We start from the raw sequence: 26,500 nt of genomic DNA on the forward strand, positions 1-26,500 counted from the left end.
AGAAAGAAAGAAAGAAAGAGAAAGAATGATAGAAAGAAAAGACAGAATAGAATGAAATAAAAGAAAAGAAAGAGAGAGTGCTCAGGGGAAACTTGAAGAGGGTTTCTCTGAAGTGAGATTGGATCACATCCCCCAGGCCGGTCTCATTTCACCTTGAGGGACAGGGACAGGCTCAACATGCAGGGAGAGCCGTGCACACTGCACTGCGCAAGGGGTGTCCACCACCATCTGATGGTGTCAGATAAATTATTTGGGGACATATCATCTGCGACACACTTCCGTGGCCCTTTGGTCACTCAGAAATGACAACAGATAAAGCGGAGAGGCAACCATCCAGGGCCTCTTTGAGGGTCTTATCTAGACTCCCTGACTTAAACAGGGTCTGGACCCATGTACAAGACATGCATTAATGTTGTCCCAGCACACACACAAACACCACATGTGCATGCAAGTGCACACACGCGCGCACGCACGCACGCACGCACGTACACACAGACACACAGACAGACACACACACCCACCCACACACGCCAACGCCAAACTTGGACTGGACACACACCTTCCCCTGCATGCATACACCCACCCGCACACACACATACCCACAAACAAACACACACACAGCTGACACAGGCACTCTCATTCACATGCACTCACATACACACACATAGATGCACACACAAGCAGGTGCACGCACATGCACACAAACACAAACACAAACACAAACACACACACACACACACACACACACACACACACACACACACACACACACACACACACACACAGACACAGACACAGACACAGACACAGACACAGACACAGACACAAACACACAGGCAAGCACATAGCTGACACAGGCACTCTCATACAAATGCACCCACATACACACACACAGATGCACACACAAGCAGGTGCACGCACATGCACACACACACACGGACACACACACATGCACATATGCGCACACACGCACACAGACATACAGACAGGCAGACACACACACACACACACACACGCACACACGCACACACACACACACCTCGCTATGGCAAAACAGCTGGTGTGCTATTGCTTTTGACCAACACTGTTTGGAAGAAGCTCCCCCAAAGCGCTGCGTACTACTATATTTCAAAGCCAGCAGCTCCAAAACTAAATTGCCATCTCCCAAATACAAAGAGACCATAACCGCTTTGGCAGCCGTACATTTGATTGGTTATGAAGCTATCCATCACTCTGATGCTAACTGCCCGTATAAACAAACTATATTATACTACTGCCACTTTACGAGCTCAAAGTGAAAATGACAAAATGCATTCTGTGCCCAATTCTTTATAGGGGTAATTGATATCATGCTACTACTGCAGATGGGTGAGATTGAGTGGCAACAGCTTTCTTGGACAGGACCCCACAGGAACAGAAAACAACAGAGTTTGGGAGGTATACAGACAGGGTTATATAAGGTTTATGTATATGTAAATTCTATGCCACCAGAACCAAAACACCACTTTTCCCCCTACAAATCGATTTATATTTTAGGCTATTGAGTTTTTGTGCAAAACAATAGGATTGTTTGAAGAACCTTTCTAACCTTGGTTTGCTAAATTGATATTTCCATATGGCAGTGGAATGGGAGGCTTTCTCGCAACTCCTATATTGATTATTATGCATCGTATGGTACATGAATATGTAAATGCTATGTCATCAGTGCCAGAATACCAAACTTTTGCTACAAACTGATCATCATAGACTGACTCATCTGCTAACATACTGTAGGACCTACTCCCACAAAAGAGAGACAAGTAAGGTCTTTGGGTTTCGAGCTTGTGAACAAAACAATAGGCAGCCTTTTGAACCCGGTTCGATTGTATTGATTTTTTTTTTAATAAAAATATGGAAGTCAAAGGATCACCTGGACTGGCAGGCTCAACACCCTTCCTATACACTTTTAAAAAAAATCTTAGATATGTTTATTGTATTATATCTTACTACGTGTGTCTTAATATTTTCTTTGAGTGTTTGGAGCATTCCAAATCGTTTCAGTCATGAATTTTGCAATACTATACCTACACCACTTCAAAAACAAGGATAGTAAGAAGAGTGAGGGAAACAGATTGGTGTTGTTTCCATAGGTGCTGAGTGTGGTTCACACATCATGACTGTCATGAAATATTTATTTTGTGTCTTGCCTACATGCACACATTCATATGTGCACACACACGCACGCACGCACGCACGCACGCACACACACACACACACACACACACACACACACACACACACACACACACACACACACACACACACACACACACACACACACACACACACACACACACACACACACACACACACAAAGACATGCACACACACACACACAGGCATGCTTGCACACTAACATACATCAGTAGTGGAATATGCTGTGCTTTAAATAAACACAGGTGGGCATTTATTTATGAGAACGCTGCTAATAGCTATTTACGTCAAAACAACTGGGCAAGATCTTAATGGGCAAACTGGCAGCGTTCTCATTGGCCAGGGGTGTGTTTCTCAAAAGCATAGTTGCTAGCCAGTTAGCAACTTGGGTAGTTGCCAATGGGAAATTGCATTGCAAACAACAAAGTAGCTAACGTGGTTAGCAACTATGGTTTCAAGAAATGCACCCCGGGAGCTTTTTTTTTCCTGTTGCTTTTTTCGAGCTGGGCTGTCATACTGGATGGTGGGAATGTATGATCAGAAAAAAATACAGCTGTTTAAAATTCAGGCTGCGGTGCGAGGCGGGAAAAGAGGACATGAACCAGATGGCAGAGGGCCCTAATTGAGAATCATTTAGTTAAACTGCCGTCAATTTCTGTCTATTTAAGGGTCAATTAAGATTTTCCTGCAATTAAAACTTCCATCAGTCTGAATATGTTTGACAGGCATCTGATGTGATAGGTGAGCACTGCATCGGCAGCTGCACAGGGAATAGCGCGGCCCCGTCTTTGTTGCTGGGGAGAGGGGGAGAGGGGAGGGAGGGACGTATGTATTGCACCCTTGTATGCATCCTTGGCCCAGCTGTTAAACATCTTGATACAAAATCTCGGAGCTGTGCTTTGTGTGTGTATACCATCGCAGAGCGAGTATGAAACAAGCTCATTGTGCCTTGCTGGCTGCGGTGTGAATCCACAAGCCAAGCCAACCCACCCCCCCGAGAGATGCATATCCTTCTCCAGAGCTGAGGCTTCGGTTCGTTCAATGATGCGCTTTCACATCGCGCTGCTAATCATTCAGATGAGCTGACAAACAGAATAAGGATATTCAGTGCAGCGCATCTCACTAAAGAGACTGTCTGCTGCCTCTGTACGTGAGGCACATGACAAGGTCCTCCAGCATGCAGGGACTGGAGCACGGAGCCACACTGCCTCTGTGTGGCCACCAAGGGTAACTAACACACAGACACGTGACGTGGACACGCATGCACACATGTATGAATGTACACACACACACACACACACACACGCACACGCACAAGCACACACACTCTCTCTCTCTTTCTCTCTTTCTTTCTCTCTCTCTGTATCTCTCTCTCTCTCTCTCTCTCTCTCTCTCTCTCTCTCACACACACACACACACACACACACACACACACACACACACACACAGACACACACACACACACACACACACACACACACACACACATGCACACACACACACACACACACACACACACACACACACACACACACACACACACACACACACTCCTATTGCTTTCTTCTTCTCCTCTCTCTCTCTCTCTCTCTCTCTCTCTCTCTCTCTCTCTCTCTCTCTCTCTCTCTCTCCTCTCTCTCTCTCTCCTTGCTCTTCTTTCTCTCTCTCTCTCCTCTCTCTCTCTCTCTGCACCGCTTTCATCAGCCCTGTCCACAAGCCTAATGCAGCCTCACAGCATTTATCACCACAATAACAACAACAACAATAACAACAACAGCAGCAATCAGATGAAGCGTTACTCACCTTGACACGGCCAATGGGCTCTAGAGGGGGCATAATGCCTTAGGGACTGGGTGTGGTAATCAAGCGAGCAGGAATTACAGGCCCTGTCATTGAATGGTGCATGCTGGATATGGTCTGGTATTGAGTTGCACTGCGGTGGGAAGAATGGCTGAGTGGTTGAGTGGAGTGCTGCTATGTGTACGTGTGAGTCAGTGCGTCCATAAAAATTGTTGAAGGGGCTCGTAAATGTGGCACTCTGGCAGAATTCATCATCTCATGATTACTGTACGTCATTGCTTTTACATGAAATGTAAAAGTATATGTGATTTCTATAATCATTTATCAGATAGAGGAAGAAAGATAGAAAGAAAGAAGGACAGAAAGAAAGAAAGACAGAAAGAAAGACAGACAGACAGAAAAAAGAGAGAAAGAAAGAAAGAAAGAAAGAAAGAAAGAAAGAAAGAAAGAAAGAAAGAAAGAAAGAAAGAAAGAAAGAAAGAAAAGAAACTCATCGTTTTACTGTAATGGTCATTTGAGATTTGTGTTTTTTAGCATGTAAAAAAGAGAGGCACTTACTAACGGTACAGCCTATCCCGATACAATCTGGTAAAACAGAAAAAGTGACATGGAGAAGTTAGAGGGAAAGGGGTGGGGAGAAGAGGAGGACAGAAAGAGAAAGAGAGAGAGACAAGAGAAAAACAAAAACATTTCACATCCTTCAAGGTACATTCTGCAATCATCCTCTTTACATAGGCCACCATCCGGGGACAGGCACAGAGCCAGCACTGCCCCCCTCTCTCTTGGTTCAGCTGCCCAACAGCAGGCCTACCAACCACACCAACCAGCACCATGCTAATACTTTTATATACTGTACAGTTTACTGTATGGTACTGTAAATTATATTATACTGTATAATACTGTACAGTTCACACATAGGATGAACGATACAGATAGGAAAGGGAGATAAATAGATAGATTGATAGATATAAAGATAGATAGACAGATAGATAGATAGATAGATAGATAGATAGATAGATAGATAGATAGATAGATAGATAGATAGATAGATAGATAGATAGATAGATATAAAGATAGATAGACAGATAGATAGAGTGAACCAGGGAAAGGAGAAAATATTGTATGCATTGTATCCCACGGCTCGCACAACAATGTAATTTATGTGGGAAAATGATTCATACATTCTAATTTATTTCTGATGAAAATGCAACACATTTCTCCTCTATGATTACAATAATGGTGATTTATTTTCAGTAAGCCTGGTTGAATAATGATGTGTGGTTCTCTGCTGAATTCAGGCAATAGCTGCTGAACCAACATCTAGGAGAGAGAGGCAGTCTGCACACAAAGAGCCAAGTCGAGACCTTCACAATCAAGACAACCACAGAAGACTATAGCCAACCGATGGCCATGTGATCTGTGGTCTTTCGGTCTATTCCTCGCTCCATTCTTTTTACAGCACACCTCATGATGAGCGCTGTCAAGCCGCGCTGCAGGGGTAGCCATACACGCAGGCTTTCAATGTCAGCAGAGACCTGCATTACAGCAAATGATCATGTGAAAGACTCGGCTTAGGCTGTAGGGTGTTCTCTGGCTGTCAACCGCTACAGAAGTGTGGACACAGACCGCCAGGGACCAGTCCAGCTATAGTTGGCACACAAGTGGAAAAATCTGTTTTTCTTTTCATTTACAGTGACTTCAGTAGTGTCGTTAAAAATAATTAGCCTTTGGGACAATAAACAGAGCGTCCTTAAAGTCTAGAAATATAGACCGAATGCAGCATGTCACATTTTTCTTTAATTTAATTTTATTCATTATATGGCTTTGTTATTCAAATAAATGACATGACACAATTCAACAAACTTGAAGCAATCCAGATGTTTCCAGATTTAGGAACACCCTGTAATACCAGCTATTGGGGGAGGAAAAAACCCTCAAGTAGATGTAAGCTAAACCCTAAACACTAAATCCCGATAGTGATCATGTTCCTCGCACCCAGAGTGGGCTTTAACTCATCGTACAGTGAAACCCCCGTTTGAAGCAGGCCAAGCTTTAAAGCACCTCCCACTGAGTACAGCCTAGGCCCTGCAGTGAGAGTGGCAGCACCAGAGGGGGGTTGACCCCCCCAGCGGACTAATCTGCAGTACAGCTCTAAACCCTGCAATGCTGGACCGGTCACACTGGCTATCTGCTCCCAGGGTTGCAGACCATCAGCCCTTGAAGAGCTGAAAAGAGAGGAGTGGAGAGAGAGATGGAGTGAGAGAGGAGTGGAGAGAGAGAGAGAGAGAGAGAGAGAGAGAGAGAGAGAGAGAGAGAGAGAGAGAGAGAGAGAGAGGGATACAGAGAGAGATAGAGAGATACTGCGAGAGATGGAGAGAGGAGTGGAGAGAGAGAGAGAGAGAGAGAGAGAGAGAGAGAGAGAGAGAGAGAGAGAGAGAGAGAGAGAGAGAGAGAGAGAGAGAGAGAATATTAAGTGAGAGAATGGGGGAGAGTGTGTGTGTGTGAGAGAGAGAAAGAGAGAGAGAGTAAAAGAGATCAAGAAAAGAGAAAAGAGATAATGAAGCCCCTGGAGACACGGGTTTGTCTCACTCCAGATAAACAGATGGGAATATGGGCCGTGGGCAAAGGCCAGCGCTCCCTAATTCCCCCATCTTACAGCAATTATAGCCCAACACCTCTCAACAGCATACCCTCCAGTGGTCCGGTGGGCCCTTTGGGGAACAGTGGCGAATGGTGAGTGGCTGCTTGGTCTTAGAGAGATGGGGAGAGGGGTGAGAGAGGGCCTGGGGAGAGAGGCTGGAGTTTGGGGGGGCATTGGCTTGGCTAGGTTGCGTTTGAGGCGGCCAACTCTCCAGCACTAAACACTTCAGCCTCCAGTGATTATCGTGATCTCCCGCCACTATACTTTCCAGTGGTCTGATGGTCCCTTAAGGGTAGTGTGGCGAATGGTGTGTGGTTGTTTGGCTTGGAGCAGGAGCTGAGGTGGGGAGAATGGCGAATGGTGTGTGTTTGTCTGTGGAGAGGGGGAGGGTTGGGAACAGGGATGAGTGGTGAGTGGTTGTTTGCCACAAACAGGGAAGAGAGGGGCTTAAGGCAGGGGTGGCGAAGTTTGAGGTTGAGTTTAACCCTTGATGCTGGATGTTGCGTTGTGCAACATTGGCCCTGGTGCCTGGAGTTGTATGACGCAACATTCAGGCTCATGGGATTTGAGACAATTTTGTTTAAAATCTTAGTATGTTAGAGATGAATGAACACATTCCAATGCAAGATGAGGGTCTTGGCATTTAATTGAAACTTACTGCATGTTTTATGTGCTTCAGAGGATGAGAAATTGAGGTTTTTATAGGCTGAGGGTAACTTTTCTTAAAAAGAGATTAGGCATTCAGCAGCCTTTTTTGCAGGTGCTTTAGGCATCATTGGGTTAAGGTACGGTACGGTAGGCCTTCTACAGCCCCCAGGTGACCACTGTAACCACTTCATCCTCCAGGGGTCGGGGGTCATTTGGGAGGAGTGGCCAGTGGTTGTGCGGTATGGCCACAATGGAGAGAAGAGAGCTGGGGAGAGGAGGGCCAAGGAGAGGACCAGGGTGCTACGCAACATACTAGGGGAGTGATGAGTGGTTGTTTGGCCACGGAGGGATGGGGGAGAGGTTCCAGTGTGGGGCGAGCGGTGAATGACAAGTGATTGTTTGGGAGCACAGGACTGAGGAGAGGAGGGCATGGGGAGAGGGGCTTGAATGGGTAGGGGAGAGTTGTGGCGTGGTAGGTGGTGGTTTGGGCACAGAGGTACAGGGACAGGGACAGGGACATGAAGACGGAAGCTATACCATCGAAACATGTAAGGTAATTGGTTGTTTGGGCACAGAGGAGCAGGGATGGGAGAGACAGCCGAGAAGATGGGCCGAGTGTTTTGCGTGTGAGTGTGAGGGGGGTTGTTCCTGGTTAACCCATTGACGCCTAAGGCAACTGCAAAAAAGGATGCTGAATGCCTGAGCCCTTTTGGAGAAAAGCTGCCCTCAGCCTATAAAAACCTAAATATCTCAGCTTCTGAAGCACATAAAAAATATGCATTAAGTTGCATTTAAGCGCTAAGACCCTAATCTTTCATTAGGATGTGTTCATTAATCTCAAACAAATAGAGATTTTTAATAATGTTGTCTCAAATCTCATGAGCCTGAATTTTGCGTAATGCAGCTCCAGGCGCCAGGGCCAATGTTGCGCAACGCAACATCAGGCATCAATGGGTTAACGGTGAGCTTGACTCGCTGGTTGGGCACAGAGGGCTCATATGGGAGAGGACCAAAGGCCAAAGGCCAGGGGCAGGGTATGAGGGAGAGAGTGTTTGACCACAATGAGGGAACGGAGCGCCTGTGGAACCGCCCAGTCAGGGGGGAAGGGCAAGAAGGGTCGGGATAGGGCAGGGTGCGATTGGTACCTAAGTTGACGGTGAGCTTGACGCGTCCCCTCTCCAGCTCGAGGCGCAGGGTGTCGGCGGACTCGCGGGAGGTGGTGGCCAGCAGCAGGCCGAAGGCGCGCTGGGAGAGGAAGCGCAGGGCCACGTCCTCCGCCTCCGTGTGCAGCGCCTCCGCCATGGCCACCTTCAGGAACATGCTGCCGTCGTAGCTGATCACCGCCGCTTCTGCGGGGATGAAGTACATGCAAAACATATGCACATTCATGCACGCACACACATGCGTGCACACACGCAGACACACACGTGCACGCACACACGCACACATGCACACACAATACGGACCATTGGTAAGTGGCTGCTTCTATAGTATACAATGCATACATAATATACACACACAACAACACACACAAATTGCACACACACACACACACACAGAACATTGGTAAGTAGCTGCTTCTGTGGTATATAATGCATACATAATATACACACAACACACATACGCGTGCGCGCACACACACACACACACACACACACACACACACACACACACACACACACACACACACACACACACACACACACACACACACACACACACACACATACACACACACACACACACACACACACACACACACACACACACATAAACACACACGAGCAGGCACATGCGAACAATGTTGGTAAGCTGGTAAGTAGCTGAACTATTATGTAAAGAATTCAGGCATACATACATATGTATGTATGTACAGTACATATGTACTGGAGGAGCATGTTGGCTTCACGGCTCATTTCTTCTGCCTCTGTGGGATGCTGTATGTACAGCTCATACATAATACACATGTAATGCAACATAGTAAATGGGTTGGCTGGCTATGTGCAAGGAATCAAGACTAACACGAACATGCTGGCATCATAGCACGATGTGGTGTTGGTGGTTTTGTTTGGTGGTGCGCGAGGATTTAGGCATCGATAAAATGTACACACACACACATGCATGCACGCACGCACGCACGCAGCACGCACGCACGCACGCACGCACACACACACACACACACACATACACAAAACATGGGAGCAGACTCACACAGAAAATACACATGTACACAAGAAAGTAACTGTACAAACAAAGAAAAAAGCACATACGTAACTACAGGACGCAAACTCACACACACAAAATCACACACAAAATCACACATGTACACAAGAATGCAAAAACCCACCAGCACTCTTACACATACGATACACAGATGAACAGCATTGCAATACCAAACAACACAAAATATATATACATACAGTATTCACATTTTAACACACAGTCTCAGAAATGTACCTGCGCGCGCGCACGCACACACACACACACAAACACACACACGCACGCACGCACGCACGCACGCACGCACGCACGCACGCACGCACGCACGCACGCACGCACACACACACACACACACACACACACACACACACACACACACACACACACACACACACACACTCAGTCACAGGTATAGCTCCCAAGGCAATTTGACAAAGCAACACGGGGCACAGCAGCACAGCAGCACAGCACTCACAGGGCTCTCACAAACACCTGCTCCCTAACTCGGGACAGCATGCCTTCAGAATCACATTACCATTCTGAAGAGCGGATAAGGGGAGAGGGTGTTGTGACACCCGAACACCTGAGACTCAGCAACAGCAAGCAGCGTGTTACCTAGACGTAACAACTTAACGTCTCTACTTTGTTCGTCTTCCTCAGGACGCTCTTGACAGCACTATAGCACAGAGTTCAGCACTTGTCCACAAGAGGGCACTAGAGACACACTGCTAAGATGGGGTGGATCACAGACCCAGGATGCAGTGTTGATGAATAACAACAACAGCCCACCCTGCAATGCTAAATGCATGAGCTAGTGTAGTGTGTTTGCTATAATCATGTCCGGAGGGACTTAGTGAGAAGCGCTGTGTGCTGCTACTACTCGGGCCGATAGAGCTCTGGAGCTGCCTGAGTAACAGACTGCCTGGCTGGCTGTCTCTCTGTGGCACAGCTGGGCTTCTCCATTGTTATTTTGGTCGCATTATATGTATTTATTGTGTTATGTTATACGTGTACCGCTACATATCTGTGCACAGTGATTGGAAAAATGCATATCTGTGCGCGGTGATGGGCAAAATGCATTCATTAGTTTATCTAGTGCCAGGTATTTCAAATTACCTTCTTTTACCAGTCCAATGCAACCAGGTCAACCCACCAATCCTACGTTAATCAATCTATTACACCCATCACTGTCTGTATGTGTGCATGCCCAATGCATGGGGGACCCTTTTCTGGGTGTATGGAATATGCATTACCTAGCAATTATATTTAGCTGACGCTGTTGTTCCGAGAGACCTGCACTTAATGAGGTACAGGGGGTACACTCTCAAGAGACTAAGCGTGAGGTTAAAGGTGGTTCAGTTAATGGCACGTCAGCCATGGACAGGGGTGACGGAGGGAGCATTGGTTATTTACTCCACCAATTACATTTTTCAAACTAGAATAGGATTTCAAGTAGCGGCAATCCAAACCCATGACTATAACTGCCACACCATTAGGGTCCACCTGCTACACTTGATCAATACAAAAATGGCCATTTATTCTCACAGCTGGCTCTTAGCCACACACACATACACTGTATGTTATGCTCTTTGTTGAACACTATTCATGCCTTAGTTCTCTCTACTCTACATCAACTCTACATCACAATACAACTCTACATGGCAATACTATATATTGGACTTATCTGTCAACACTCATTCTTGGTCATGTTAACCTCTTGTCTACCTCAACTCACAGAATGTGCTTGCACAATTGCCTTTTGAAAATGTTCTTTCTGTAGTTTTTATTTTCCCTCCCTGACTGTTCTCTGTGCTTACAGTATGTGTCTTGAAATATCCATGTGGGCATTATGCGTTTTTATGTGAGCTACTCGACACCTTAATTCCCCCCTCCCCCTATAGGGGATCAATTAAGTTACACTACTGTACTACTATTACTACATAGAAAATATGTATTGTGTTCTTGACTGCCTGGTGTATGCAAGTGAATTCTGTAAGCCGAGAAAACTTCAGATTCTGATATCTGAAATGACACGCATATGCTTAGACCCGTACTTCTAATTTGTCTGCCGGGCTGACGCCATCTTTGACTTTGACTTTTACTCATTTTGATCCCTTGCTTTTGAGCTCCGCTTCCCATCTCACTGTTAATTCCCAAGACTGCTTGGCCACTAAACGTCATTCTGAGTCAGATTTCTCACTTCTCTGGAGGTGCTACAGTTGGCTTCTAGGTATATAAAAGTGTACTTGGGTTCCATGTCTGATTCAGATTCTATTTCTGATTCCTTGCTGCAACACCATCCTACCTATCCCACAGACGTTCCCCAAGTATACTCAAACGTGGTCGGCCAACAACAAAAAAACGCGTCCAAAATGTCTGTGAAGATTCTCATTCATCCAGGTCATGGTACGGCTACTCAGTGAGTTTAGCTGTAAGCAACTGGATTCCTCTGAGTTTTCAAGCTCAAAGAAGAAGTCTAGTTGCTTGAGGACAAAACTCTTTGATTCTGAGTCATATTTCTCGCCTGTATGTACGTGCACCTCTCTTCACATCTGACAGTTGCCCCCAGTTACGCACAACTATACTTGGCCAAAAAAAACCCTGTCCAACTGCATTGTTGTCGGCCTCCCCTATCCATCTCGCAGTTGACCCCCCTCCTCAGGTATACACTTTATTACCCTGCTCACTAACCCCGCCCAGTTCAACGCTTATCGATTTCCGGTCTGGTAGTTCCTCGTTAGGCTGCCCATAACCCTTCTGAATGATTAGGCACTAACAACTGCTAATGGCACAGCCCCTTGTAACCGTGGATAAAAAGGGGGATACATGTGCTGCTGTGTGCAAGTGTATTTGAAACTGGTGAAACCGATTTCGTATCTGATTCCTCTCTCTCTCTCTCTCTCTCTCTCTCTCTCTCTCTCTCTCTCTCTCTCTCTCTCTCTCTCTCTCTCTCTCTCTCGCTCTCTTTCACTCTCTCTCTCCCTCTCTCTTGCTCTCTGTTTATCGCTCCCCTACCCGTTTCGCAGTTGCCCCCCAGGTATCCAGTGCCGGTGCAGTCGCACACGTGCCGGTTCCAGCCCTCCGTGCAGCGTCCTCCGTGCGCGCAGGGCTCTCCCGCGCTGCTGCTACTCGCCACCCCCGCGCCAGCGCCGCACCGGCGGTGGGTCTCGCGCGTGCAGAACCCGCTCACGCCGGGGGCGCTCTGGAGCTCGGCCAGCCGCCGCAGGTCGCGGCTCTGGCCGTCGATGAAGAGGTCCCGCACGCAGCCCACGAAGCCCAGGTGCAGCGAGGCCGTCCAGACCTCCGGGGGCATGGGCAGGCCCTGGCCCAGCCACTCCCCCGGCACGCCCCCCAGGTACAGGCTGCCGTCCAGGTCCAGCACCTCGCTGCCCTCGTTGGCGGAGAAGGGAGTGCTGTGGCCGTTCACCGAGATAGAGCCTGGTGGAGGGAGGAGAGGAGAGGGAAGAGGAGAGGAGAGAAGAGAGGAGGGAGGTGGGGAGGATGAGAGGAGAGGAGGGAGGTGGGGAGAGGAGAGGAGAGGAGAGGAGTGGAGAGGAGAGGAGAGGAGAAGACAAGAGAAGAGAGGAGAGGTGAGGAGAGGGAGGATGAGAGCAGAGGAGAGGAGAGGGAGGATGAGAGCAGAGGAGAGGAGAGGGAGGATGAGAGGAGAGAGGTGAGGAGAGAGGGGAATAGAGCGGAGTTGGAGAGGAGTGAATGATCAAGGGAGAGAGAGAGAGAGAGAGGGAGTGAAGAGTGGAGAGGGAAGATGAGAGGTGGGAGGAGGGAGAGAGGAGGGAGTTGGGGAGAGAGGGGGATAGAGGGGATTTGGAGTGGGGAAGGAGAAGAGAGGGAAGGAAGAGAGAGGAAGGAGGGAGGGGATGGAAGGAGAGAGAGGGAAGAGAGGAGGGAACAGAGGAGAGGAGAGACAATGGTGGTAAGGAGATGGGATGGAGAGGAGGAGAGCAGGGAGGAGGAGAGCAAAGGGATGGGGAATGTGGGGTTGGAGAGGAAGAGAGAGAGAGAGAGAGAGAGAGAGAGAGAGAGAGAGAGAGAGAGAGAGAGAGAGAGAGAGAGAGAGAGAGAGAGAGAGAGAGAGAGAGAGAGAGGGGAAGGGAGAGAGACGGGGAGCAGGGACGGAAGAGGAAGACAGAAACAGGAGGGGGAGAGGGGGACAGAGGGAGGTTATAGAGGAGGAGAGGGAGAAGAAGAGGGAGGAGGGGAGAGAGGGTGAAGAGAAGGAGAAAAAAGGCGAGAGAGAAAAAAGAGAGGGAGGGAGTGATGGTGTGTGTGTGCCAGCCAAAGATGAAGGCAGGGCATGAGTGAAACAAAGTGGGAGAAGGAGACGAAGTGAGAGAGAGAGTGAGTTGGTGAGTGAGTGGGTGTGTGAGTCAGAGAAAGAGATGGAGATAAAGATAGAGGGAGGGCACGAGGGAGAGAGAGAAGGAGAGGAAGAGGGAAGGGAAAACAGAGTGAGTATGAGAAAGATAGAGAGAGAGAGAGAGAGAGAGAGACAGAGAAAGAGAGGAAGAGGGAGAAAGAGAGAGAAAGAGAAAGAGAGGAAGAGGGAGGGTGGGGGCAGGGAAGGGAAGGGAAGGGAAGGGAAGGAAAAACAGAGAGAAGGGAAATAGAGCAAGTACGCGAGATAGAGAGAGAGAGAGAGAGAGAGAGAGAGAGAGAGAGAGAGAGAGAGAGAGAGAAAGAGAGAGAGAGAGAGAGAGAAAGATGGAACACACAGAGTGAAGAAGAGGAATGACAGAAGGGGGAGGGGAGCGGGAGCAAAAGGGGAGAACAAAGGGATGGAGCAACATTAGATTGATGTTAAATATTAGACAGCCAGATGGAGAGCATTAATATGAACATGTGATAGCTCATTTATGCCTCTGCGTGTTGCGTGCTCAGTCGGAAGTGCATCTTGCATTCCGGAGATGTTAAAAAATATAAATAAATAAATAAATAAATAAATAAAAGAAATGACACACAATGTCATGGCTGCACGGAAAATTATATATCAAAAAAATGTATGCAAATAAGTGCACAATTCAGTGCAGAAGGGCGAAAAAAACAGCAGAGTGAAATCTGAATACGCATTAAGATGAATATAAATATGTATTGGCTCTCAACACATTGGCTGGAAAAGAGGGGAAAAAATAAATTCGCTGTCAGAGCATGCAGAGTCATAATCGCATGCAAGTCTTCCAGGAGAGCAAAGACACCTCATTACTGTAGATTCACTACATAGCCTAAACAGCGTAGGGTGATATTATATTATATTGGGTATGGTAAAGCAGAGTCCTGTCGACCTGAGCTACTTGGCGAGCTGGGCTACTGGACTAGAGCAGGCGGAGAAAGTCAGGGTTTCCCCCCGCACTGCACTGTTCAGGCTGACGCCTTGACAACGACCACACACAACGTTGACTAGATCCCCAGAACAAATGAACAGTAACAATCTATTTAAACACGGTTTTAATTACAGTGTCGTACTTCATTAGGTACAGTGGAATAACTGGTATAATAACATGTAAGTACAGCTGTATTACATGTTATTACATTGTACTCACAATTTGTATTTATGTGAATCTACATACAAAAGATGAGGGTCTCAGTTCAGCTATTTGCCTCTCTGGAAGAATTCATCACTTTGGTAAAGTATTATAAAATCCACTTCATACTGTAGTACATTATGGTCATTGTGCATTATGAAAGTAGTGTAGGTGATGCGCGCACATCCAGTAAAACAGGTGCTGGATCAAACAAGCGTGCGTAAAGAAAGAAAGGAAATCCACACACTGTTACTGCTCACCGATTTATTGAACACAACGTTTCGACCTCAGGCGGTCTGACCTATACACCTGATGAAGACCGCCTGAGGTCGAAACGTTGTGTTCAATAAATTGGTGAGCAGTAACAGTGTGCGGATTTCCTTTCTTCCATTGTGCATTATGGTCATCACATGATGGTCATAGTACATTATGGTCATCACATATTGTCATTATGATACAGTATGTATATAGATACATATAATATATGATGTAATAACATCTACTGCAGTTGTACTTACATGTTATTACACCAGTTATTCTACTGTACCCAATGAGTGAGCACACTATAACTAAAGCCCTGATAAAATAAAGTGTTACCAAATGAACTTTTCTCACAATAAGTTGCTTTACCAAAAATGCAATAACCTATTTTTTTTTTGACACAACATGGTTTTTCCAACAATGATAGCCGCATGTCTCTGGCACACTGGAAACACTGAAAATACTGGTTAGGATTAGGAAAAGAGACTGTGAGGCTTGCTCTTTAGAAAACCACAAGGCTACTGGAGCTTAATATCGCCCTTTCCTTTCGTAGCTGTAAAATGTATAAAAATTCAGGGAAATGGAGTCAAAATTGTCTATATCTTTTACAGTGTGGGTTTTACAAGACACCTGGTCCGCCTGTCGCACCGAATATGTAGATGGGGCTCGGTCTGGCCAACGTCCAATCGACAGGAAGTTCTCAAATATCAACTGGCATCTTTCAAATGCCTCTGTGCACTACAGCAGAGAGAGCTGCAACAAATCGGACCACTGATTCTGCTGACATAAGCAGTACCGCATTCGTTTTTCACCGGTGCTGAATTGTTCCAGACTTTGAAGGGCTGGAAATTGGCAGGTTGGCCATATTCAAGTGAGAGAACACAGAATGCGGGATACCAACAGGATCCCAGTGTTATTTTGAGAGTAATATGTCATACCGCATATAGTAGATATAAATATCTGTTGAAATATCTTTATAAGTATCAACCATATCCAAACAAGATTGATTCTAATTATCACAATTCCACAGCCAAACATGTGAGCTTGGCAGTCAAATTACAGTAAAAAGACTGTTTTATATCCTGTGTATCTCTTTAACTGAAAGCCCACCTTGGAAACTGGGATATTCCCATTCTTCCCAGTTGGGCTTTCGGTTATACAGATATACAGGATACACCATGACCCTTACATGGAAAGAGTAAATGAAACAGGAAAACACAGAAGCATGGCTGACTCAGCCGTCATGTTACCTCTGCGGCCCTCCCGGTAGAAGTCAACATGGCACCACTCCCCGGTGTTCACCTTCTTGGCACTGGCTTTGACCTAGAGGAAAAACAAACAAACAAACAAACAAAAATTCTAAAAAAAACAGTTCTAAAATCACCATAGGACTCTCTGATAGGACGCTGATGTTCTGACCTGTGCTGATTGTGCTCAGACTTGGCACAGATAGATGGCAAGTGAAATTCAATCAATCAATTACATAAATGCATTAATCACAGTATGTACATAATGCTCACCCTAGGATTTTGATATAGAGGTGATGCTTTCAGGTGAGCAAAAGATCATTAACTCAACATACTAACAGGGTTTGGAGCCAAATCTGAATAATACTGCCCGTTTCTCTGAGCTCCTTTATTCCTACCTCTCAATAATTCAACAAATTCCCTTTGATCATACAGCCCCATAATTCATAGACCCCTTTGAAACGTGACCTATTGCAATGGTCTATTGTGCATTCGAGATGACTTTCACTCATTCAATAAGTGTGCTTTACTAAAATACATGGAAACCCTATTGCTATAAAATACAGTAATATATGACTTAGTTCTAGTATTATTCTCAAAAGTAATTTGCTGGGGTGGTTTGCAGTACGAATAGTGCTTAAAGTGATACTGTCCCATTTTTGGAAATAAGCTCATATTACAACTCCCCTTGAGTGAAATGATTGAGTTTTACCTTTCTCCTATACTTTCAACCGCTCTCTGAGTACGGCAGTGCAAATTTTACTTCCATGCTAGCAGTTAACATTGACTCCTATGAGACCAGTTAGCCGCCAGCTGGTCTCATAGGACTCAATGTTATCTGCTAGCATGGAGGTAACATTTGCACTGCCGTACTCAGAGAACGGTTGAAAGTATAGGAGAAAGGTAAAACTCAATCATTTCACTCAAGGAGAGGTAATATGAGCTTATTTCCAAAAATGGGACAGTATCACTTTAAGAGTAGCCTATGCTCCTGCTTCAGCCTCAGAAAATGTCATTTTATTGATAGGCCAGAACAAAGAAACTTCAGAGAGATGACACAACACCATCTGAATACAAGACCCTGGTTTCCCCCAGCACTGTTTTTTTATTTTAATTATGGGGGGGTCATGTAATAAATGCATCTGAGACCGTACAACAATGTTTACAATGATGATAGTCATGTGACTCTGGTAACAGCTGACCTCCCCACCACCTTGACTAGTAAATGTTCTGCGGTGAACCCCTTTGCGCAGAACCTATGTTATAACATTCGTGTAATGACTGGAATCTGTTAATTAAAGGTCTCTGCAATGTTGTTAGGATATTGAATCTTTTCAACACAAGACTGCACAAAGAGGCTACCCTGGCTACAGACCTGCCTCTGCACAATTTCCATAAGAACCAGTTTGCACAGTGTTGGATTTCCATACTGCTATATATGGGTTTCCATAGCCTACCTGGCCTTGTCATCCATAAGCTTCCACTCAATTTTAATTTCCCTACAGGTGGTTTGGTAAGACCAGGACAGAATTTCCCTCAATGGACATGGTTGACAGTGGGGATATCTTCACTGGACAAATCCGCTAGTCGATGTCAGTGTTCATGAGTAGAGGCTTTGAATTTGAGTGCTGAATTTCAATTGTGCTTCTTGACCATGTTAACACGGCCAGGCTAATTGCACCCTTCACCAGACGTTAGCAGTTGGATACGGTAGGCAGATGTTACAATCCTTTCAATCATTCTTTCAGTTCTCTACACATTCATGAACAAAACATTTCTCAATAGTCTCACAGACTCCCCTGTGCAAGATGCAGTCAGTATGAGCAGGTGTTGTTGCTAGCCTAATAAATGTTGATTCCTGACAGTTTCTGAACAAAGGAAGGAACATACTGAGGCTGAAAAATAAACCGTTTTTCTTTCTTATTCAACCTTTGAGACAGCACGGAAGAACATCATGACCTTTAATATCCGGCTTCACTAGCATGGTTTATATGAGATTGAAAGATGGTGTTAGACCTATTCTGAATGAAAAAAACCCATCAGTATAGGCTACACTACTGCAGCAACTGTTGAGACTAGAAAATTGTTTTTTCAGAACGAAGCACTGTAGAAAATTGCTGTGTCTCAAATTGCACAATGGTGTTTAGTGCATAGTGCACACAGTGCACTGAGGTCTTGCATAGTGTCGTGGGAAAGTTCTGACCAATAACGTTGTGACCTTGGTGGAAGTGAGTGATGTACTAGCATAGCATTAGCTCGCCAAAATATCGGTTTACTATTTACTATTTTACAGTGTCTGGTACTTTCAGAAAGGGACCCACACCGTCTATGTGGAATGCATCGTACATGTCCTTACCTTGATGGATCCCGAGCCCATGTCCAGAAGGAGGTAGAGGAATCCATCCAGCAGTTCCATAGCGAAGAAGTCAGCTCGCTGTGTACCCGCCCTACTGTCCCCCGTGCCCTTGAGCTCCCTTGGCACTGGTGCCATCCCCGGTGCCGCCCCTGCCCCTGCCGCCGCCGCCGCCACCGTCCCAGCCGGAGACTTGGGATCCCGGCCGTGGCTGAAGAGCAGCAGGCCAATGGGCTCCGTAGTGCGGAAGTCAAAGGAGATGGCGCCGGTCTTCTTGGTGGTCCACTTGGGCAGCGTGACGTAGGCCCCCGGCGTGTCGAAGCTGATGGGGTCCAGCGCCGCCACATCCTCGCAGCGGAAGGCCAGGTCACCGTGCAGCGTGACCTTGGGGTCGCGGCTTTCGGCTAATCGCGAGAGCTCCAGCCAGAAGTCGCTGTTTTTGTACACCACCTGTTGGAAGGGTTTAATTGGAAGGGGAGCAGGCGGATAGAGACAGGACAGAAAATGGATGGAGTGATGGTCAGACAGAGAGAAAAGAGATAAACACACAAACAGACAAGGAAAGAAGGGGAGAGAAAAGAAAACAGAGGAAAAGAAACATAGGAGGGGGGGAGAGAGAAAACGAGAAAGACAGTGAGCCTAATGACTTCAGCCCACGATGTGTCACTTCAGCCAAAATACCCGTGTCTTCACCCCCGTCTTCCTGTCTATATAAATAGTTGTGTCCCCTGTCACATCAAACGGAGAGAGCGAGAGGTGCTCAGCTGTGCGGCGAGAACAATGCTGCTCTCCGGGTCACATGGGCCACCTACATGTACTTCTCCTCCATGGGTGAAGGAGGGTGGAGGGTGGAGGGTGGGTGGGGTGCACCGAGCGACCAGGGTCGCGGGAGATGAACACGGCTTTCATTTTCACACCCGCGACACTAGCTGTCAAAGAGATGACTGACGCCTGGCTGCGGGGTGCGAACTTGAGTGTCTCTGAAAATACACCAGGACGTTTTATTTCACACTACACGCCTTTCGGTAATTTGCATGCCGGGAAAAAAAACACAGGTGCAAAGGCAAGGAGGGGAAAAAAACAGAATCCAGAGAGCCCCAGAGACAGAGAGAAAATTAAACATTTAGAGGTAGTACCAAACTTGGCTTACATTGCTAAGGATGTCTCCTCCAGCTACTATACAGCAGAGGAATGTGTGCTGCCCTGAACTGTTCAAGCTCTGACGGCTTTATGCATTTAGGCTGAATGACACATTGTAAATGAATTCCAAAATGTGCAGAGTGAGTGTACCGTCTTTGACTTTCAACTTCCACGGGAGCAAAATGTGTCCAGTCTCCGGATCAATGATGCCTAATTCTGTCAGCTGTTTAAACATTTGAGATGAAAAAGTACCACAGAGAGAGGGAGAGAGAGAGCGAAAGAGAGCGAGAGAGCCTCCTCGGCCCTAAAACACAGCGTTTACTTAGCGCAAGGAATTACAGTAAGGTTCACTGCGTAGCAATGAGGACGTGATTGATACCAGCGCGGGTCAACAAGATGGAGACAGAGAGGCTTGGGAGGCCAGAACGGGAATCTATAAAGGAAATCAATGTTTAATTTGGCTGTCAGAGTTGTAAAGAAGGGTGCTCAACAGTAACTTGGCATGAATTACAGTCCCGGAGTTCTCCATCTCTGTGGGGCCGTAGGAGATGGAATGGTTGGGTTGGGCAGAAAGATGAGCTTCAGGGGTGGGGTGGGGACCGGTGGTGGCGCCCGGCAGGCTCAGAGAGATTACAAACAATCACAAATGGTAATCAGCACATAAAACACGCCTGACATGCTGCGACGCAAGCAGGGAGGGAGGGGTAAGAGGACCGCAGGAGCAGTATAAGGTAATAACAAACTCCTCGCAGGCACACTGTTTCTACATACCAACAGCGTTTGCTTGGATTTATTGGGGGTTTTTTTACGAAAGGATTTTATTCTGTTTTACTTTCATTGCCACTGTGCCACTGCAAAAAATGGGGTGTTAATATCTCAGAGTAAACCAGTACAAAATCCACAGTATTTACAACACTGTGGAGAGTCAAATTACTCAAATTATGTGAGGGCAAAAGTGGCAACTGGCAAGTGGTGTGATTTCTATAGCACTCTATAGCAAGTTTATAGCAAGATGATTACACACTTCACCAACCATAATGTTGTTCACATTCCAATGTTTATGTGTATGAACACACTATTGAGTAAAACTTAACTGAAAATCTTACACTGACCATCGAGTAAAATGAACACTATTTTTTTTCAGTGGGGCCAAATGTTATCTGAAACAGAGTTAATTTTAACTCTGCAAGCGTTATCCACCTTATTACCATGGTTACAAGGGCGGAAGCATTGCGATTCCATATCTGTTGCTAGTGCTACGTCATTTGGAAGGGTTATCGTATGCGCAGCCTAACCGGAAGCAGCAGGAAATTCTGTGGTGGCAAGAAAAACATTGTAGTGGGGTGGATATTAACACTGGTATTGGTAACACTTTATATTCATGTCTGCTTATAAAGTATTGTAATCAATTAACTAATGATGAATAAAACATTAACAAATGTTTTTTATTATTAGCTACATTTTGTTCCTACTTTATAAAATATCTACAAATAATATGTTCACGATTTCACAAATCTTTTAACAGTATTATTAGTCATTTACAAACAATTTGTAAATGTTTGATATAAAATATTAACATAACATTTACAAACATTAACAAGTCATTTACAAACATTTGTTAATGCTTTCTTCATCATTATTTCATTATTTACTAAGTGTTACCAATGCTTTATAAGCAGACATTAATATGAAATGTTACACTGATTGGCTCGCGGTGTGACACTCACATTTTTCAAGCAGCCCATAAAGTTGTTGCTGATAGGCGAGCCGGGCAAGTCAGCCGTGTTGGGGCTGCCTCCGATGAAGAAGATGTCGTCCGAGGTCAGCATCACAAAGTCCTCCTGCGTGTAGCCCGTGGTGGTCAGCAGCCCGTCCACAGAGATGGTGACCTGCAGGTCAACAAACAAGGTCAAAGGTTGGAACAGCGACAAATAAGAAAGAAAAAAAAAGAAAAAAGAAAACGAGAGGGTAAGAGTAAACAAATTCAGTGCAAGAAAAAAGAGAGAATTCATACACCATTTGATTTTCTAGGTCTACAGGTAGGTCTGAGTTTCAAGGTTTGAATGAGAATGATCAGGTCCAGATAACTAGTCTATTTAAGCCTGGTACTGCATATGAAGGGTTTATTTACAAAACGGTGTATCTCCATTTTGTAGAATGTTGGGAAATTGACCTTTTGTATTGGGCATTCCATTGAATTGCATTGCAAAATGCATTTTATATAGGTTAAAAAAGTATGTTCTCAAAAATATTAGAATGGTAAGAATTCACACATAGATGATAGACCCTCTGAACAGTCATTTTCAATAATAAAATGCAAAAGTCAAAAAATGGAGATACACCGTTTTGCAAATAAACCCTTCATATACACATTGACCATAGGCACTTGGAGCGACATAGACTGCATTTAGGTACTTGAGAATGAGATGTTATTTTTACATTAAAACATATGGGCATGTTAGAGCTGAATGAACACATTTTAATGCAAGGCGAGGGTCCAAGCTTTAGCATGCAACTTATTTCATGTTTTTATATGCTTCTGAGGGTGAGATATTTAGCTTTTTATAGGTTGAGGGCACCTTTTCCCAAAAAGGGCTGAGGCATTCAGCAGGCGTCTTGGGTTAAATCATAGAGTATGGAATTGATTCTGAATTGATATACACCATGTCATTCTTCTTGCATTTGAGTTTCTAGGTCTTTTGCCAAACAGCCTTGGCTTTCCAAGTCTTTTGCAGAACAGCATTTGCTTCCCCTTCACTCAGAATTTTTTTGCTGAAGCAGATTTGGACTGCAAGCTCAGGCTATTTGATTGATAAAGAAAATCAATGACCTCAGCATTAGCTATAAACAACATGCAAACATAAATCAATGTGTAACATGGCCCACTTTACGTATTTACGTAGATAATCCATCCACAGAGACTTAACAGATGGTATGCTGAAATTCAGTTAATTTTGTTTGTTTACTGATTTGTCAATGTCAACAGACCACTCGAACCACAACTAGACACAAAGTTCCAACAGCTGGTATATTCATATTTTCACTATCTTTATGGTAGCCAACGTAGGGCCATCTGTATGATGACGGAATTACCCTATTGCTCTTTTTTTGTCCTTTCACAACATATCTGAAGATATTTCTCTTTTTTGCAAGTAACGACCACATGTATTCTATGAGTCTTTTTAGTCACACATATCTCATGTCTGCTTATACCGTTTGAATGACAATGATCAATTCCGGATAACTACATCTGCTAATGTGTGATAGGAAGGTCTCTGCGGAGCACATGCATTGGAAAATGAACACCAGAGAACACATGGCAATACCACTGAGGTTTTACATGAAACACTGAGAGACTACATTATTGAGAAAACCACCCAACTCCACATCTCCTCGGCTCCTCATCTTTTCTTTTCAATGTTTCCATTTCTAGCATTTGAAAAAAAAGGTCTGAATCAATGTACCACCCATTTCTTACATTTGCCATTAGAGATCAAATTATTGTACAACAACAAAAGGTCACTGGGGGAAAATCAAAACCGAGAACCCCCAATAGACTCCTGAACTTCCTGAGGAGTGTGTTTCTACACAGTAAGAAAAAAAGCAGTGTTAATTCAACACATACACAGCGCTCTGGAACAAAATACAATACTCTAAAAGTGCTGAATTGAACGCCGCATGTTTAACTATGTCAGCCATCACTAATAAACAAATGGAGACATTGAGACCACACGTAGGCCTGGCAATTTAAATAGCACATACCATTATCTTATTTCAAAGCCGAACTCTAATAATATACCCCATCAGGTGATGAATGCGTCCTATTTCCCGTTTTGGTGATAGAGCCACATATTGTGTAGGTGAAGTGGGTAGATAGGGTAATAGAACAAGAAAAGGACCACCTTATCCAACCATGATTGCACATGCAGTATGGTCGCCTGGCTGTTTTCTTCTCCTCCTCCTCCTCCTCCTCCTCCTCCTCCTTTCTCCTTCTCCTCCTCTCCCCTCTACATAAACAGTCCACTCTTTCAGTTCATCAGGTATCTACCCCATGGGTCAGTTACGGAGAATGAGTTCTGGACTAATGCTGTTCCATCACCGTAAAAAAACAAACACAGAGTTAATTCAACACTTAAGATAGTCAATTTAACATCCCTAGAGTGTATTTGCTACCAGGGTACTCTCTAAGGGTTGAATTACCACTGTATTTTTTTTTACTGTGCATGAATCATGCTGATAGGGGATGAGCTTCTTGCTCAGATGGCTCAAACCTGCAGGCACGCTGAGTGTTTGAAGATAAACTCGCCTACCACTATTTAGAGATCTACTACACCAGGTCTCTTTCCACACCTCCACCAAAAGAAGACTTTCTTGTGGATTTCATGGCTGTTCCCTGAATAGCGATATTAAAGGTCAACAACAGAAAATGTTGAACACTAAATGCGGGGCGGTCCTCTGACTTTCCATTTCATGCGATATTGAAGAAGAGGTATTGTTTTTTCGCTTGTACTATCTGTTTTCTGTTTCGTCCTTCTCTAAGAGTAAATTTGAGGTTTTTCAAAGAAGACTTTTTCGAGACGAGTGAGCCATTGGATGGAGGAGGATGCCAGGTTGGGCATGGCGCCAGCGAGGTGAGTAATGCACAGTGCGCTCTGTATCTGAGCACACAGGTGCGGGGGGCAGCGAGGAGGATTTAGAGAGCTTCACCGCAGCGCAGCGCAGAAGATGACGTCAAGAGAGCCCCAGACACACATACACACAGACAAAAATGATGGTCAGACAGGCTTTGCTTAGGGAACGGCTTCTACTGTATATGCTCTGAATTACTTGGAATTGCTGCTACGGTTATATTCAGGGTTTTGTTCTTATTAGGGTTCAGTGTGACAAGGGTTCTCTTACGATAATGATTAAGGTTTATTATATTTATTATAATATTATAATATTTATAATTATTGGTATAAGGATCAGGCAACGGCTACACAACAAAATGGTAGTATGTGACACAAGCTCGAGACGCTACACTGTAAATTTTGTTACTGTAAGTAAACATTCAAAGAGTTAACCCCTTAAGACGCGGCTTTATAAATTTGTTGTTACCAGTATGGTAATGACCAAGTCGTGGTACATCACTAAAGAGCCTGTGTTGTGTCTTAGTATTGTAGTGCTATAGTAATTACATTTCAATGTCTATTACAGCATGCCACTGGAGGTACGGCGCGCATTAAGGGGCTACTTATACAATCATTTAGTGGTTCCTACCCAGTCAATGCTGAATTAACCCTGGAAAAATGTGCTGTCGCACTTGTGTATCCACAGATATACAGTACAGATCTACACAGGCATACTTTGAAGACCCCCGCCAGTGAGAAGGGCAACGATGTCACTTCTATAACTTCTAAATCTAATACAACAGCGCGAGTGACTACAACCGGATGTGTGGTGGCATGCAATGCCAACGCTTGTGTGACCTGATGTTTGCATGACAATGTGTAAATAAATCAAGCGTTGCCGCGGAGCACCTTGGATGTCAGCCTGCTCCAGTTGGGGAGACAGGTGTGAAGTGATTAATGCGAGCGCTCCATTCACACAGCCCCCAAATAGCTGATGTCACCCTTTACACGCTGGGCTTGTTTGGCTTAGCTTAGCTTAGCACAGAACGTCTAACAGCACTGAAAGTGGGGGCATAAACACGCATCGACATCCACTGTCACTGTGGCATGACATTCCTTGATTTTTTCTGATGAAAATAGCTTTTGTGTGGGGGTGGTAGCACATCAAAAAGAGTATGTCCATATTGAGATACCAAGATGAACGTAAGTCTATTTGACACGTGGCACATCATCAAATATGATATATACAGTACAGTACTGTACTGTATGTTCACATTAAGATGCTGTGATTAATGTAAATCTATGTGACACGACACTGTACTGTACCATCGTCATGCTGTTTTACATTAGCTAGGATGCTAATGTGATCAGTAGATTGGGACAGATCATTGGCACATAATGACAAGTTAACATATATGACGGATGACTGATGTGTCTAAATGGATGTGTTGTGTTTGCACATAGGCTACATGACACGTATAACTGACTGACACGTATAACATACAGTAAACAAGGCCGTCACGTGTGGCACCACAAACCATTATCTCAATGTGCTTCTCGTGCTTCAATACTATCTGTGTTTTGCTTGTTTTAAATTCATTTAATTTTACTATGCAAATTGCTCGCAAGATGTATGAAAATGTGTGTTATTATTGCGCACACTGGCAATTGCTTGATAGAGGGGGGCTGCTTTCAATTTCAGGAATAAATTCTCTTTTTGGCTATGTTAAAATGAGATAATGATTAGGTGTTTCTTCAGTGTACCCAGTACCCACCCTATGCTAGCAAGCTTCATTCTGAAGTATTGAAATATACACTCTTGAGATCCAAAGATAGCTTGAAAAAAA

At 45.0% G+C, this 26,500-nt stretch overlaps 1 protein-coding gene across 1 annotated transcript in view; it reads right to left on the minus strand.

Moving 5' to 3' along the window:
• The window catches only part of nrxn2a (neurexin 2a), a 284,420-nt gene that overhangs the window by 191,800 nt on the left and 66,120 nt on the right, over positions 1–26,500 (minus strand). Inside the window, exons 7-13 of the mRNA XM_063202259.1 lie at positions 21,771–21,932; positions 19,033–19,353; positions 18,907–18,984; positions 16,554–16,626; positions 12,518–12,940; positions 8,428–8,631; positions 4,552–4,578 (exon numbers count right to left, since the gene is read on the minus strand). Coding sequence (XP_063058329.1) covers positions 4,552–4,578; positions 8,428–8,631; positions 12,518–12,940; positions 16,554–16,626; positions 18,907–18,984; positions 19,033–19,353; positions 21,771–21,932 — 1,288 coding nt within the window. The remainder of the gene's footprint in view (positions 1–4,551; positions 4,579–8,427; positions 8,632–12,517; positions 12,941–16,553; positions 16,627–18,906; positions 18,985–19,032; positions 19,354–21,770; positions 21,933–26,500) is intronic.

Source organism: Engraulis encrasicolus, chromosome 7 (genome assembly GCF_034702125.1).
Source record: "Engraulis encrasicolus isolate BLACKSEA-1 chromosome 7, IST_EnEncr_1.0, whole genome shotgun sequence".
Classification (NCBI taxonomy): domain Eukaryota; kingdom Metazoa; phylum Chordata; class Actinopteri; order Clupeiformes; family Engraulidae; genus Engraulis; species Engraulis encrasicolus.